Source organism: Anoplopoma fimbria, chromosome 17, assembly GCF_027596085.1.
Source record: "Anoplopoma fimbria isolate UVic2021 breed Golden Eagle Sablefish chromosome 17, Afim_UVic_2022, whole genome shotgun sequence".
In the NCBI taxonomy this organism is placed as follows: Eukaryota; Metazoa; Chordata; class Actinopteri; order Perciformes; family Anoplopomatidae; genus Anoplopoma; species Anoplopoma fimbria.
The window spans coordinates 18,433,733-18,450,270 of record NC_072465.1 but is presented as its reverse complement, the minus strand read 5'-3'; the positions used below and the strand labels follow the sequence as shown (position 1 = coordinate 18,450,270).

Genomic DNA, 16,538 nt, shown 5'->3' with positions numbered 1-16,538 from the left:
ATTCCCTGCAGAATCCATCCAGCCAGACTTCCCACCGAGTGGCCAAGTTCTTTAGGAATGTCAAGATGAATATGAAAGTGGGAAGGTCAAATCGCTCACGAACATTAGAGCTCGGGGAACAGGCAGAGGAACAGCAGCTTGGAAAACAATCATCCCCTCTTTGTGTGACTGTGCCGACACGCGAAAAACATGCACACGCAACAGACACTCACTCCCAAATCGTCTCAGTCACCCACACTGTGTTTTACGCACCAACATCTAACAGAGAAAAGAGATACGAATGGAATCAAAGAACAACATAAATCACATTAACCATAATCATATAACAGCAACAATAATCTTAACAATATCAAAATGGAACAAGAATAAGAGTCGTTCAAATGATATTGGCTTTGTTAACTACTATGAACAGCAAGGTCAAAGTACATGTTGTTGATGGCTCTAAATGTGTGCTGGACTGCAGTCATGGCAAACAGGAACCCGTCGCCAAGGCGGCCGACCGTCCTCTGGTGTCCTCGGGTCCCGTCTGGCCTTCTGAGCAAAAAACTAAACAGGGTTTGGGGCTGGGGGAGGAGTACAAGGAGCAGGCAGAGACACCCAGAGATCGAGAAGAGAGGGTGCAGAGCCGCCTGGTGGTTGACAATGGCGTGAAAAGTTTAGTTCAATTCCCCAAAGTGTCTTGTCGCACCAGCAGGCGTCACTTTTCTCTGATGCACAGCGAGGCAAAGTGTCTGTGCGCTGATGTCATGACCGGGCTGCAGAGCGAGCAGCGGAGAAGTTGGAGTCCAGATTTGATGGAGAATGGAGGAGGCTGGTTGAGGAGGGAAGGAGAGTGGTGCAGGATGCGTCCCAGGGGTGGGCTTTAGTAGGCCTGTCCCGTCTCCACCTGCAGCAGTCCCAGCACGGCCGAGTGGTCTCCAAGTTTCATCCTCCTCTGGGTGGACAAGCTCACGTTCTTGGCCAGGTAGTCCACAGCAGCTGCACAGACAAAAAACAAACAGAAAAACCTTGTGTCAGACAGGTGGTGGATTCCTGAGACATACATCCTATTCACACTCATTTCAATCCTCTGATTAAGGCTGAAATAAGTTGTGGCAGAAGCGAGTGAGTCAAAGAAAAAACAATTCACAGAGTGAGAGTGAAAGATAAAAAGCCCCTCCCGTGTCCCTTGTCTGAGGTTGGCACGCTGCTGGCACGGAGCATGTGCATCCTGGTAGAGTCTCCGTGCTGTCACTCAGACGGGTCCCCGTGTGTGTTCTGTGTGTCAGTCTTCATTACACTTGGCATCTCTGATTTCATGCCCTCCACACTCCACATGGCCGATCATTTTCATCCTCAGACAGCAGCTCTCTCCTCTCTCCTCCATTCATTACCCATCTACTGTGCTCAATCACCGTCTTAATTAACCTCACATCAGCTCGCATCCGCGCTGCCATCAGTTTCGTGCTTGCTGACAAAACCCTGGTACGCACACACAACACGTGACGCATTGGTACGCGCACACGTGCACTCGCGAGCAACAACACGAACAATAAAAAAAAAAAAGATGCACAATGCAGCGGATCACCACTAGAAGCTGCATATAAATACAAACAAATGTCGGATAGCTGGCGCTGGCTGGCTTGTTTGGGAAGTGTGCTTCATTTTACCTCTTATGAATGGCTGTGACAGCATCAGTCAATTATGCTAATCTAATAAAGCAAACTCTTTCCTGCCCTGAGGGTGTGTGTGCATGTGTGTGTGTGTGATGGAGAAGAGAGAAGGAGGGAGAGAGGTGGGCAAGAGGACACTGTGGCCCCTGAGGGTGTGCTGTTCTTTGAAGTAGCCCTCTCCTCTTTCCCATCCAAGTGGAGTGGGGTGTGACTAAGGCAGCTCTCTAGGATGGTGGTGGTGGTGTTGGTGGTGGGTTGAGTGGGGGGGTCTTTATCAAGAGCACGTGTCTGCCTCCACCAACCGAGGTGCAAAGGTCAGGAGGCTCTCCTTCCTGGGAGTTGGGCATCACTTCACAGGCTTTGTTGAATTTAGCCAACTCAAGAGGAGGACATAAAGGAACGACTCTCGTTTGGACAGATAAAAAAGACAAAAGCGCAACAACTCAAGCTAAACACAAACATACAGTATATGAATGTTAATGCAGGGTTTACTCACTCTGGCCGTACTGGCTGTACTGGTAACCTGCAGTGACGGGGTCCACGCTGTAGCTGGTGGCGCTGTAGGTGGGGGGGCAGTATGACTGAGAGGAAGCCAGACTGTCCTTGATGGTGTCAGAGCGCTGGCTGCAGCTGGCAGAGATGGGGTTGGAGCTCTCCAGGCTGCCGTGCAGGGGGGAAATGGAAAAGTCGTGCTGGGGCTGGGAGGATACGGCGCTGGGGTTACTCAGGATACTCATCACCTGGAGGGGAAGGGGGAACGGAGGATGTTAGAAATTTGGAAAATTGAGGATCAAAGCATTGACAGAGTTGAGGGAAAGTACTTTTTTTCTGCAAATATAGTGCCATCCTAGCACTTCACGGTAAAGATGCCAATAGAAATACACCATTTCAACTTTGAAATGGGGAAAGGGAGAAACTTCCCCTTTTTTTTTTTTTTTTTTTTTTTTTTACAGAGCAGGGGGAAGGATACAAGGAGAGTGATGAGGTTAAAAAAAGGAGAAAGGGAACAAGAGAGACTGTTTCCATTAGCTGGCAGTGCCAGTAAGTGTTCTGCTGTGGGACAGAAGGGTCCCAGGGTGATAATAGACCCACCATCCGTGCCAGACAGCCTCTGTCCCGGAGCCTGAGGCCTGAGCCCGAGCCTACAGCACAACAAGCACCAAGGGAGTCCCTAATCCCTCGCCCCTAGCCTACCCATCTCATGAATAGTAATGGAGTTGGAACTGGTAAATGATCCCCTCAGATCCCCACACAAAGTAGCCTCCACAAACCGTACTGAGGGGCCCGCTGATACTGCAGGTTGAGGCTCGCCTGAATATCACAGTGTGTATATTATTCATAGTGCATAAAAGCTTCCAATTCAATATTCTAGATTAATGTAATAGCATGTGACAGTCGTCAGAAGAAGGTCTCAAAATATGTTAAAATGAAAGAGATTACCTCTAGTGCTCCCTCAGTCTGAAGCACAGCGGCCAAGAACACTGTGAAGAATTTAGTTTTCTTATGCTGTGAGTTTCTTTAAGTGAAAAAGGAAAGTAGAGTGTGTGTGTATGTGTGTGTGTGTGTGTGGAAGGGGGTGGTAAAAAATGGGAATTGTCCCACACATGCTTCCCTCCTATAGCGGGGAAGCCTTCCCCTTCAACATCAGGTTCATGTTGAGTTTTGCTATGCTGCACTGGCCTTTGGCCCCCTGGCTGCTAAACCAATTAGCCCATCATGGAGGTGGTTACACAGGGGTGATACACAGGCAGACATATGTTTGCATGCATGCACACATACGCTGCAAACATAAGAGGCAATGTAGGAGAAAGACAAATGTCCATAAAGTCCACAAATGATGAACTAAGCCAGGAATATCCCGCAGGGGGAAAATTAAAGATGTTCTGCAATTAATCATATCATTCGAAAAAAGGCCTCCCAGGAAATAAGAAGCACTTGACAGCACATCAGAAACATAAAGACTGGTTAGTCATTTCCACATCTAAATTCTATCAGTATGGAAACCCCCACCCTTCATCCCCTCCACATCTGTGGTCCGCGGACAAAGCATGTGACATGTATCCATAAGGGAGATTCATGGCTCTCTTCATGCTGGACACATGTGATGTTTCCTCCCATATGGAGCCGAGCTGCACACTCTGAGGAGGAGCAGAGGAGTATGTGTCCTGATGGGTTGTGATGGCTGAGAGCGAAGCGGGGAGAGCTTGTTAAGTGTCCTGAGAGAGACAGCTGGAGGGCATGAGTCCATTTTAGTCATTGGTTAATTGGAGCTTGATTACATCGCTTCCTCGTGAAATAGAATAGCCAACAATTTGGCCGACTATTATTCATGCTCATAAAAGTTCTTCAAAAGAAAATGACTTCTTATCACTGACATTGTAGCAGCTTTGCTATTTTAGTGACTAAGGATGAGGTCGACCACTTTAGAGTCTAACAAGTGTTGTCATCTGTGAGGACGTCCCTATCCTTCAGTCGTCCTTCCCCCAAAGAGGGTTCTGTCTTAATGATTTGAGTTTTGTTAGAGGGGAGAAGGTAAGCTAAGGTTCTCATTAGATGTGTGTCAGTTACATTTTGTGTTCACACCACTGTAACAAAAATAAATGATGTTCCAACATTGTCCTCTCAATCTGATGAAGGTACTGATAGAGTTGAACTAAGCATCATGCTTAAATGTGTTGTTGTGGCATTTTTTACCCACATCTACAGTATTTTATGTTTTTCGTAGTTTAATTTTAATGACTTGGCTTTGCTACTTTGATGTCCCCATAAAGTTCTCTTATTTCATATTTAGGGGTTAAATGTTACTTAGTCAAATAACTTGTAAAACCATTTGCAGCCAGATACTTGAACATTTTTCTGTTAATACATGTGATGTAAAACAAGACTTTATAGATATTAAATGCTGGCACAAAGTGTAGTATTCCTGCTGACAATCTCATAGCCAGTGAATTTTCTCACAGAGAGGAACAAAAAGCTTCTGTATGATTTTTTAAAATATATATAACATGCACACAGCTTGATAGATAGAAACGTGGTTACTGTCAATGCAATATTTGATGGCGTTTCACTGAATGGGGTCTGTTGCACCAGGATGTCACTCATGTGTTAAATTACACCTCTCAGGTGCATTAAACTAGACTTTTAGAGCTAAGAATTTTTTTTTTAACAACCACATTATTTTTCTTACATAGTCTTTACACTCTTGTAGAGAAGACTTTCTCACTGCGTCTCTCCCTCCCTCCCTCCCTCCCTCCCTCCCTCTCCTCTCCTCTCCCCCCCACCTCCCTCTCTTTTTCTAGCATACAGCGTCCTCAGCAGCCCAGAGTTCGTTTGTTGTTTGACGTTGTGTGAGTGCTGGTTTGGGAGATAATGTGAGCCAGGACCTAGTTTAAAGGACAATGCTCCAGGGCCTTCCCTGCCTCTCTCACCCCCCTCCCCTCACCCCTCTCCTTTTTCCGCTCCCTCTCTACAGATAGATTACTTTATAAATAATAATAAAAAAGTAATTAATTCTCACAACTTCTGAGCCCTCCAGCCTGTGGTGAAGTGAATGGGGGAGTGTAAATTGATACAATGTGCATCCTTTCAGATAAATAAATAGCGCACTTGAAACACAAAAAGAGGCCCTTTCATACCTCCCTAATTTCTTCAACAGTCAAATTACATTTTTTTTTGTCTGCGTGAATGTTTGACGAGATGTTCTTTGTTGGATTTCTTTCCAGAATAAAACAATATGACAGAGACAGAGCTGAGGGAAACAGTGAGTGTTACAAGAAAAAAAGTGTAAACAAACAGAAGGAGAAAAAGTCTGCAAAGAAATAGAGTGAAGATGTGCTGCAACACCCCTATTTTTTTAATTGAAAGTTGTTGCATTTTGACAATTCCGTTCTAATATCTTTAAGAATATTTAAATAGGCAGCATTTATGTTTTTTTTATACTTGGCAGTATAAACTCGTTTAAGCACCTGACGACAATGAGTGGGCACATGAACTCTTCTGTTGGACTAAAACAACAAAAATTCAAATGTGAGAAAGGAAACGGAGCAGTGAAAATATGATAGCCTATAGAAAGAGGGCGAGAGGGGCAGAAGAGGGGAGAGAAAGTGATATAGAGTGAGTGAGAGGAGAGTGGAGGCTTTGGGAAGTACAAAGACTCCTGTAGGACTGCGCTGGCCTGAGGGCTAGCCTGCCTGGAGAGCTGATAGGAGCCCCTTCTGTTCCATTCCCGGCGCCAGCGCCAACACACCCCACTCCACAAATACTCTTAATCTGCGCAAGACTGGATTAGTTCCTCTGTCACCGATAGCACCCTGTTCTGCCCGAATCGAAATGCCCCCAAGATGTACCTTTAAGTTAGGCAGAGGTCACCGGGGCAGACGGGGAGAAATGAGCACTCCAAATGTCTGTAAGTTATCTGGGTGCTGCAGAATAGCATCTTGCACCTTAGCAGATCTGCCTGGCTGATACTCGCTTCAGCGGAGAGTGATTAAAGACAGTGATGACACTGAATTTCAGATCAATATTTGAAGGCCAGTCCTGAGGGTGTGATTACAGGATGTTTAATTCAGACACCCAGGAGTCACAAAGATCCAGTGTCTGACTTTGAGAACTGCCAAAATATTGAACATAAACTCCTCAAAATATATATTTTTTATATTTTATACATATACATATACATATGAATACATATACATATATATGTATGTATACAATATTTTATTTATTTATTTATATATGACCTCTGCTTAACTTTTTCTATTTATATGTACATACACATACATATTGTAAAAAATTCTAGATTTTTTCTTTAATAACATTGCTAAATAAACTTACATTTTCATTGGATCAAATCCTTATTGAAAAAAAATCTGAATCAAACATCTAATAACCTGAAACAAAACAAAGCTGAAAGAATAAATGACAAATGAAAATATCAGGGACCCCAAAGTCAGTGGACTCCTGCTCCCCACAAAGTCCCACCCTTCCCCCATCCCTCACATGAGAGGGCCGGCCCAGCGGGCAGTAAGGCCCCTCATCTGAGCAGACAAAATGACTATTTAAAAATAACAGTGATTGCATAAATTGAATTAAAGCGTTTTGGTCACGGAGGAGGTGACGCGAGGGGTGGCGTGGGGCCGCAGCAGACAGCCGGGACGGTGGCAGGCAGCAGATGACGGGCTCTGGCCTGCATGCCACTGCGTTAATTGGCCGCGGCACATTAATAAAAACTGAAAAGTGTCTTCCACTAGCGCCACAGGATGAAGAGACAGAATGAGAGGTAGAATGGGAGGAAGGGTGCTGGAGGGAGAGAAATGAGCCTTTGAAGAATGTGGTCTGTATGGGGGAGGGGCGGGGTGCTAATTGTGTTCAATTAATTGGCTGATTGGCACTGACAGAATCTGGGCACTGACAAGTCAGGCACAGATGAGGACGATTAGTTGGGCACTGGAACAAGCTGTCACTCCTCACAACATGCTAGCCGTCCTGCGCTTGTGTCCCTTCTCCCTGTGAAGCTGTTCATGAATACAAAGGAAGCTAAAACAAGTGGAAAAAGAATCTTTATTTTAAGGGTTGTCCATGCCTTTTTTCTCTATCTCTTTGAAAATTTTCATTAAGCTACATACTCTCCAGCCCACTAGTGATAGTGTTCAAGAAAGCACAGCTGCTCGAGCTGAAGGAAGCCCCCCCTCCCTCTTAAACATCCCACAGTTTAAGCTATAAACTTGGCCTCCGCGCTAACCAGAGGTTAATATGCCGTCTATTGGACTGCAATTGGAGAACGTGTGGGGAGCAATCCTCTATTCTCTGCTAGTGATATGCTTGAGTAACTATGGGATGGATTCAGCCACTGGGAACAAGAGAGGCCCCTTCAAAGCGCGCACACACACACACACACACACACACACACACACACACACACACACACACACACACACACACACACACACACACACACACACACACACACACACACACACACACACACAGACTTCAACTCTCCGCACCTTGCACCAACGCCTCTTCTAAATTAAACGGCAGATTTTCTGATTCCAGGAGAGTGGTTTCAGTGAGGCAGGGCCTGTGTGTGCGCGTGTGTGTATGTGTGTGTGTGTGTGTGCGTGAGGGAGCAGCTCCAGAAGGAAAGCGAGGCGGATCGAGGGAGAGAAGGAGAAAAAGGGGGGAGGAAGCGGAGGAGGTGGAGGGTGGGGGTTGTTTGCTAAAAACAGCAGGGGCCAGGTCTGGTGAAAAATGTCAGGTCAAATTGTTCTTGACAGTGTTAATATCTGCACCTCATAGCCATAATTACATGTAAATAAATAGTGAAATAGCTCTCAGCTGGAGACTGAGAGGGGAGAGCTGCTGCGTGAGACAACCAGCTGAGGACCGATCCACCTCCCATATTCTCATCTTATTGTGAGGAGGAAGAGAGGAGGAGAGAGAAAGAGACACGGGCAACGAACCATGCTGGCAATAGATACTTGTATTTCAAGCCTTTTATTTTAAAAGGCTAAGCAAACTGTGAGTGTTAGATCAACTTTGCTAAGGGGTCACAAGCAACGCAAAGTCCACAGAGGACCAGGGACATGCAGGAGGAGACAGTGGGGGGAGGAAGGACAGAATGAGAAAACGTGAGAGAACGAAAAAGTCAGAGAGAGTATTAATCACAGCTATGCACCTGTCAGAGTGGCATCTGGAACTAAGAGGAACCACATGCAGATAGACAACAACCCCAGACCTCCGGCTAGCAGGACAGGTTCACAGCGAACCAGCCCTCCTTCTTCCCCGGCCGTCCCATAACCCCCCTGCACCCTGACTCTTGACCCCAGCGATATGGTCACTCCTGCGTTTGCCCCACAGACACTTCACCTGCCCAGCAGCCTGCTGTCACAGCTCTTTATTATAAATGATATTATTATTATTATTTCACTACACTTCAAAATTGTGTATGTATGAGACTAGGAATCGTCGCAGATGAGCATGTGACACAGTGCATGTCCGTGTGTAATAGGTATTTTAGATAGGATCGATGTCTGTGCCTATGCTTTAATAAAAGGCCGTATCACTCTCCACCTTATAGGCATTTCAACTGCGTAGGACACACAGCATGTGAATCAGTCGCAGTCATTTTCCTCCTTAAATCCCCATCTTCTAGGATTTACTGAAATTCATATTGGCTGCCTCTGCAAGATAAATGTAAATCACATTCCCTTATATTGACTATTTATCAGGATGCAGCAGCTCATTTTCAGCAGGAAATATCTCTCACCCGCACACAAACACCCTTGCATTTAAATAGCATTTTTATTGTCCGCCATAGCCTTTCATCTGGGCGTAGGGAGAAGAGCTGCCTCTCCAGGGGAGAGAGTTGGAGCAAAAGAGGAAGGTGGGGAGAGAGAGAGAGAAAGAGAGAGAGAGAGAAAGAGCAAAGCACTATTGGCAAGGCATCATGGGATGACAAAAAGCCAAATGGAGGGAAGGAAGGTTGGTAGGTGAAAAATAGATTATGAATACATAAAGCTCCAACCAAAAATATTTTGGAATGGAAAAGAAAATGGCTTCACTTGGTACTCGGGAGACGGTAGAGATGTGGTGAGCAACAAATGGCTCAGGTATACAGATGGCTGCTAGGCTGCAGTGATGTCAGCGGCTAGCAAATGGTATGACCACGATGTGCTGCATGAGCAGCGCTCTTTGGTTCTGTGTCATGAAGCTTTGAGTTTAGAACGAGAACCCCATTCTAATATTTCTGTCATACTTCACAAAAACTACAGTCCGTGCAGATATAAATCTCTTCAAGCTTCAGAAACAAACCGATATACAGAAGACGAAGCGGCAATGCGACATGACGACGACCACGGCGTGTGCAAATGTGCATTTCTGGTGTCACAGACACAGAATCTTTCCTCTGAGTTCAAAAGTGTTGCAAAACAACAGCAAACACTAATAATCTGTGCAGAAACAGTATAGCCAGTGGATATGATTTACAGTCCCTGGATTTTCTTGGCAGCTGCCAACAGCAGGTCTCTTTTTTCTGAAAGCCTCTTACATCTTTTTTTATACTTGCCAAATTGAAACAGTATTTGTTTTAATGGGAGTTCTAATTAACCAGTATGTATTCCCCCTCTTGCTCTGCGAGTGGCTGAGCTATGAATGCAGGCTATGTGCTCATCCCCTTTGATTTGTTGTCAGTGGAGCCTGCCAGCTGACACAGTGCCCGGTGAGAGGCTTAATGCCCAAGTTTTAATAATGTGGGGGACTACATGAATCTCCCCCTCTCATTGGTATTCAGGTGCAGAATGTCTTGTTAGAAGTCAGGGAGGAAGGCGGAATGAAGCCAGAGCTCCAGATTGTTCCGTATATTTTCCCCTCTCGATTTTTTTTTTTTTTTTTTTTTGGCAACGGCAGAGCTTGCTTCTTAAAAATAATTCATCCCGTTTTTTAAAAGAAGCGTCTGCGCTAGCTAATGGAAGAGCAGCAGCACAGTTTGGAGTCTCCCCTGGCTTATCTCTCTCAGACAGTTGTGGGGAGTCGCTGGTGAGCATGGTGTCAGCGTGCGTGGTACGGTGCAGCGCCGCGCGGGCAGGCAGGCCTGGGGACACAGATCAAAGGGAGGCAGGGGTGAGAGCCGCTCTGCCTCTGATCCCGTGTACGTGTGTGTGTGTGTGTGTATGTGTGTATGTGTGTGGAGGCCCGGCCCACTCACACAGCCCAAAGGCCCTCCTCAGATACACACATACATCCTTGTCATTCCAAAACACACAACACTTTCATAAAACTGCTAAACAGAAAAAAAAAACTTCCTCACAAAACTTTGCAAACTTCCTTCATTAAAACAGAAATAAAATCTCCATCCATCACACCTTTGACTTCACACTCTCCTGATCACTTCTCCCTATCATTTTAAAAGAATCATACAACATCACTGCAACACATGCAATAGTGCATTTCTCGATTTTTACCTTGTAATAGAAATTCTTTAAGCTCTTATTATTCCCTGATGTCCCTACTTTTAGAAATTTCTCTGAGGAGGGAAACCCAAGCTCTGCCACTGAGCTCCTCTTGCATCGCTTCAGCTCTCCAGCCAGTGCAGTTGTTTTCTTTCCTCTCCCAGCAGGTGTCCCTGTCATGCAATAATGAGGAATTCAGCACAAACGTCTCCACACATATAAAACGCCCATGAACACTGCTTCAAAGAAGCATTTGTGAAGTATCTAAAAGGCTCTTAAGAGTTTCATATTACCAGGGTTTGTCCAAAGTATACAATATTCTTAATAGATGACTGTGTGTTGGCTGTCAAAGCATGCCCTCTTCAATTATGGGAAGACTGCACGTCCTGTTGTTTTCTACTTAACATATGCAAAATTCTAATTTGAAGCATCATGCTGGCCATTTGAGGCCGAGACAAAGGCCTATTGAAATGGAATTTAAAAAATAAAAAATACTACACAGTAAAAAGCAGATGTGAGCTTAAATATTTAGGTAACAACAGATAAAAATACTGGAATGCCTGTCCTCTGTGCCCTTGCCTTTCCTTTTTGCAAACACCTGCTGTGCCGCTAAACGAAACAAGACCAACAACAAAACACACTTCTGGTTTCATACCTTTTGCCCAGCCATGCACAGCTTCACTCTCACCCCTAATATATTGCCTCCTTCAAACCAGCCAAACACGTTGTATATATCCCACAATGACAGCAACCAGTTTGAGTGCAGACGGCTTTTCCACCGCCCGTAATGGGAAAATGTGTGCTGTCGGGATAGGTTATGGGATTGGGATGGACGCGAGCTCCTGTCGGGACTGCTGAACGTTGCAGGATTCCATTACAGACTTGGCACCGCGCCACCGCAGCCCATTTACTGGGAATCAGAGAATTTTTGTCAATCTTTACAGCAACCGCTAGGCCATCAATGCCAGACACTTGAAGAAATAGCTTGCACATACCAATGCACAAGCATATCTCATGCAAACAGATGCTGTCTGTAACTTACAATATCAAATTCTCAATTCCATCTCGATAGAGAGTTTCTTTGTGTTGCTTTTTTCCATTAGAGGAAAGGGAAAACAGGAAAACTTGCTGTAAGTTATGGAAAAATAAACTGTGAGGTGTCGTACATGCGTTGATAATTTTCCAAAGCTGAAACTGATTTTTCGTTGATTGAAATTTGTAGAAATCCAAAGATTAAACAAGGTCTGACTTCGACAAGGTAAACTTTGTGTTGGTATTGTGAGTTTTTTTCTGTGCTGTGAGTTTTATGTGGATAGCTATATGTTTGTGAAGAGAAGAGAGAGAGAGAGAGAGAGAGAGAGAGAGAGAGAGAGAGAGAGAGAGAGAGAGAGAGAGAGAGAGAGAGATGGGGGCTGCCCAGCCCAGCAGGACGCTGCACCACAGAGTGAACTCTGATTCTGCTGTCAGTGGGAACATTCATCTCCATGCTGAGAGACTGATAGGAATGCCACACAGCATACTGCACGCATTCAATACATTTCAATTCTGTGCCATGCAAACATCCCATCAAAACCTCTACAACACATGCGTTTAAAAAAAAAAAAAAAAAAAAAATCCACAATTTAAGTTTTAAATAAATAACTGAATTAAAAAACAGGTAAATTGCATTTCAGGTGTTTAAAAAAAAGGCTTTAATCAAACACACTTGATAGAGTAATTGAATAGTGAAAATCCTTGCTGTACAGTTGCCCAAAGGCTCCTGTCCTAATCCTCACTATGACAGGAAATGTTTAATATCCCAACACATTCTTGAATGCCTGTGAAGAGAGGGAGAGAAAGCGACACTGCACCCCATGCCAGTATTAGAGAGAGCCATTAATGAAAAAAAAAAAATCGACTCCATGTTCCTGGTGTTTTTCTGCAGGTTTGCAGTGAGAGCATTAGCAGTTAAAGCCCCTGTGCCACGATTAACAATCAAACACGCTGTGAGCCTCCATGTTATCCTCCGTTGCTCCAGCAGGAGAGAAAATCTCTTTTTTGTCACAAAATCCCTAATTCTTTCTTCTCTGAAGAAAGAGGGTAATACCAAGAATGTTTCCAATCTGCTTTGAGAAATATTTGAAGAAGAAAAAAAAAAACTCCCAATAAAACACGTGTGAACGACGGGGTAATTGTGGACAAATGCAGCATTGAAATTCATTTTCAACTCTTTACACACCATTTCAATCTTATTTTCTGCCTGTTAACCACATCTTGTTGGTGAGGGTGGGCAAGACTGGCCAGTATTGATGGGTAATTGTGTATAATTCACTCCGTACACACGATTTGCATCAATACAAATCATTTTCCATTCTGTGCTACTTAAAGCTTAACCCTTACCATAGAGCCGCATTTGAACGCTCATTAATGGAGGTGTCCAAAGAGGTTAACATGTTAAATCCAGCGCTTTTCAGAGGAGGAAGCAAACAAACCTTCACATACTCTGTCACACATTAAGATGGCACAGAGGAGAATGTGCAGAGAATATATTTTAGGGATTTAAACTGCAATTAGGAAACCCAGAAACCTAAGCAGCCTGGGTAATGTTCTTCTTTATCATAACAGGAGTGCACAAGAGCATGTAAAGTGTCCAGCAGGAAAAACCTAGTAAAAACCTCACAAGAAGAGAGCACATCGTGTTTGACACTCTGAACATAGAGCTTCCATGGAAATCATGCAGTAAAGAGATGAAGAAAATCTTTACATAGCACTGGAGTCTTCCAGCTGCAGACAATTACGTGAAGAAGATTATGGGTCTACATTTATAAGCTTTAGCTAATTATTTCATCTGCATGTGTTCTCACTGCGCTGCGCAAGGATTTAGACGTCCCAGGAAAGTCGAAATCGCTGTTTGGAGCAGCTTGAGTACTTGCGGTGCTATCAAGATGAATTTTAATTTGTTGATGTTAATCCAATTGTTTTACAAATGTAGCAATTTGGAGTAGCTAAAATAAATCCAGGGCTTTGGAAGGCGAACATAAAAGCCCACACTGGCAGTTATTTTGCTGAACATGCTGTTTCTGAATTTTAATTTCAGTCAAATACAATTAAATATTGTGAACAGCGAGAGGAGGAGGAGGAGGAGGAGGGTGGTAGACGGATGAATGGGAATCCCACCTATTTTGTGGGAACATTTTATAAACTGGTAACCTTTGTCGGGGTGAGACTTGTTGGACTGACCTGTGGGGAGAGCCCGTTGCCGACAGCGTTCATGTGGTTGCTGGATGCTGAGGGGCTCATGAAGGTGTCGGAGTAGCTGGAGAAGCCGTGTCGATTGGATGACAGACCGTAAGCAGAGCTGCCGTCAGCAGTCAGGCCTCCCTGGTGCATGGAGGACGGAGGCAGGGGCTGGGGTCTATGCAATGTACTGCCCTCTGAAACCAAGAACATAAACGGGTAAGAGAGAATCGAGGGGAAACACACACTTAAACTGAAGCTAAGAAAAAAACAAAAAACAGCAGCCTCAAAGTTTATGCTCACCAAGTCATGAGTCATACATTAAGTGTCCTTCTTCAAATTGATTACCAAAGAGAAATGTCTGTTTATGCAAAGACTATTATGTGAAGGTTCTTTGACAAAGATGTGATTGTAAACATAACTACTTAATGCACGGATGTTATAAGCTGCACATGATAGTATATAATTCATTATGTTATTGACATGAACATAAAATATAGATGGCATACTACTTACTAATAAATAGGACTAATGTAATCTTTACACAAAATAAGATTAAACTCAAAGTACAGAACATACTGTATCTTTCCGGTCTGGGATATGTTGTGCTCTTACCCTGCGATAGCGTGGTGCCGGGGTAGCTGGACTCTTGGAGCTGGTATGTGGGTAAACTTGGCATCCCTGTGGGTGGGAATCCTCCAGGAAGCAGGTGGTTGAAGGCCGCTAGCTGATTGGCCCCGGCCTGTTTACGCCACCGAGCTCGCCTGTTGCTAAACCACACCTGAGGAGAAGAAAACACACACATCATTTCAAATGATTGTTTTTTTTACTCATTTTTAGCTTTGAATGTTGAGCTCCTGCAGGTTACAAGTTGTTTTTGTTTCATTTTCCATTCACTCAAACTCCATTTATGTTTGTGCTGTGAGCATTTGACTGCGGTAGACTCTCAGTAGAGTCTGCTGGCTCCTGCCACCTGTGATTAATCTGCCAGTTAGCGTGAGTGGTGGTGGTGCTGGTGGTAGTTGAGAGAGTCCCTGTGGGAGCTGCCATTGAGGCCCAGTGGTCTGTCCCTGTTGTTCTTAAGTGGCTGAAGCTGTGATCTGTGTAAACAGGCTGCCCTAAGCCCTCTTCAGAGGGGAGAAGTCATTTAAAGGTCAGAGGTAGGCCACTAGCCTCCAAATCAAACACCTCAAGTATGTTCGTGAAGCTAGTGGATGCTTTCAAAGAGGCCATTTCTTCTCTGGAGACGCAGAGAAACAATAACTGGCATACTGATGCTGCTGTGCTGTTTTAATGTGGTTGTTTTTAAATCTTTAAAAGTCAGTTTAAAGAGAGAAAAAGAAGTTTTAAACTTTGGAGTCAACACACAGAGTTCTTAGGCTGCAAATAGCAAAAAAGCTCACAAAACGAGAAGGACCAAAGCGCAGACACACAATGTCAATTCCCTGAATGAAAAGGGGGGAAAATAGGACTCTTTTGAACCGCAAAGATTTACACATTTTAAAAAGGCTTCTGCTTCAACAAAACATGAATATAATCAGGCCCTTTTGAAAAGAGCCAGCAACCTGTTCCATTTAACCAAGACAAGGCCTGGGCTTCACTGTGTGCTAAGGGTTGAAGGACATTGATCTATGCCTCGCACAGGCAATTCATCAGAGTTTAATACACTGTCAGCGCAGTTCATCTACTGTTGTGTTTCAAACGTCCCGGGCCATTGTGAGAGCACATGAAAGAGGGGGACAAAAGCCCCTCCATACGCCACGGAGAACAGTGGACACAAAGAGGGGGCGTCCCTTTTAAACAGGTCTTAAAGAGGGACACTTTCAAGGGGACTTACACAGCGACATACTCACTGCTTTTTGGGGGACTGCCTCTTTTTGTACACACAAACATACATATAAACTCGTATAGGCCTACAAGGGATCTCAGCCCAACGGAGATCTTAATTTGAATGTGGTTCTTTTCTCACACAGTCGCTGCTTCTACAAAGACAGGGAGGTTTTTTTTGTGCCTAAACCTCGGTTTAGTATAAATGTTCACTAGTAAGAAAAAGGGATGCAGCGATGACTGTGTAGGACGAACCTCCAACACGCAACTGGAAAACTAACAGGAAATCTTTATCTCAGGCCTGATTGCGTCCAAAGACACTGTTTGAATCCCTCAATCAGTTTCTTCCAAAACAAATGTGGTGAGTGGCTCCACTGAAATCTCTGCTATTGGGATGTAGTGGAGCGTGGTCCAAGGTCTGAACTAAGCCCCTACTGGGCCAGACAAACAGCTGCCTGGCCCAGAGGAGGGGGGGCACGGTGGGGCACACCCCTTTCTTCCACACACTCCCCATCACCCCACCCCGCAGTGCCACTTCACCTCCGACCTCATCCACTCACCCTACCCCTCTTTTATGTTCATTTTAACTTCCTTCCCCCGTTGTCATCCAAGCTTAGGAAGGAGGTGTTCCATCACGGCAGTCACAAAACACTCGCTCTTTGCTTTTGCCACTTTCCTTTTGTCAGTGTTGCATTTTTTATTATTTCTCCAACTCTACTCTCTACTATTGTTTTCAGTGTATACGTGGAATTATGTGCAGCCCCTTCGTTGCAATGTTAGACATTTCCCTTGAAAAACTATTTCTCTAACATATATGATGTCATGGTTCTTAATACTGTAGTTTGAATTTAAATGTATAAAAATAAAATTGTAAATAAAGAGTTGCAATTGTTTT

The 16,538-nt window shown here is 44.4% G+C and overlaps 1 protein-coding gene across 3 annotated transcripts in view; it reads right to left on the bottom strand.

Annotated features, from left to right (window-relative positions):
• Window positions 1-862: 862 nt before the first annotated feature.
• pax7a (paired box 7a) overlaps window positions 863-16,538 on the bottom strand; it is a 42,666-nt gene continuing 26,990 nt past the window's right edge. For all 3 annotated transcript variants that reach the window (XM_054616091.1, XM_054616092.1, XM_054616093.1), the window contains exons 6-9: window positions 14,432-14,597; window positions 13,820-14,013; window positions 2,149-2,392; window positions 863-978 (exon numbers count right to left, since the gene is read on the bottom strand). In XM_054616091.1, the coding sequence (XP_054472066.1) occupies window positions 863-978; window positions 2,149-2,392; window positions 13,820-14,013; window positions 14,432-14,597 (720 nt within the window). The remainder of the gene's footprint in view (window positions 979-2,148; window positions 2,393-13,819; window positions 14,014-14,431; window positions 14,598-16,538) is intronic.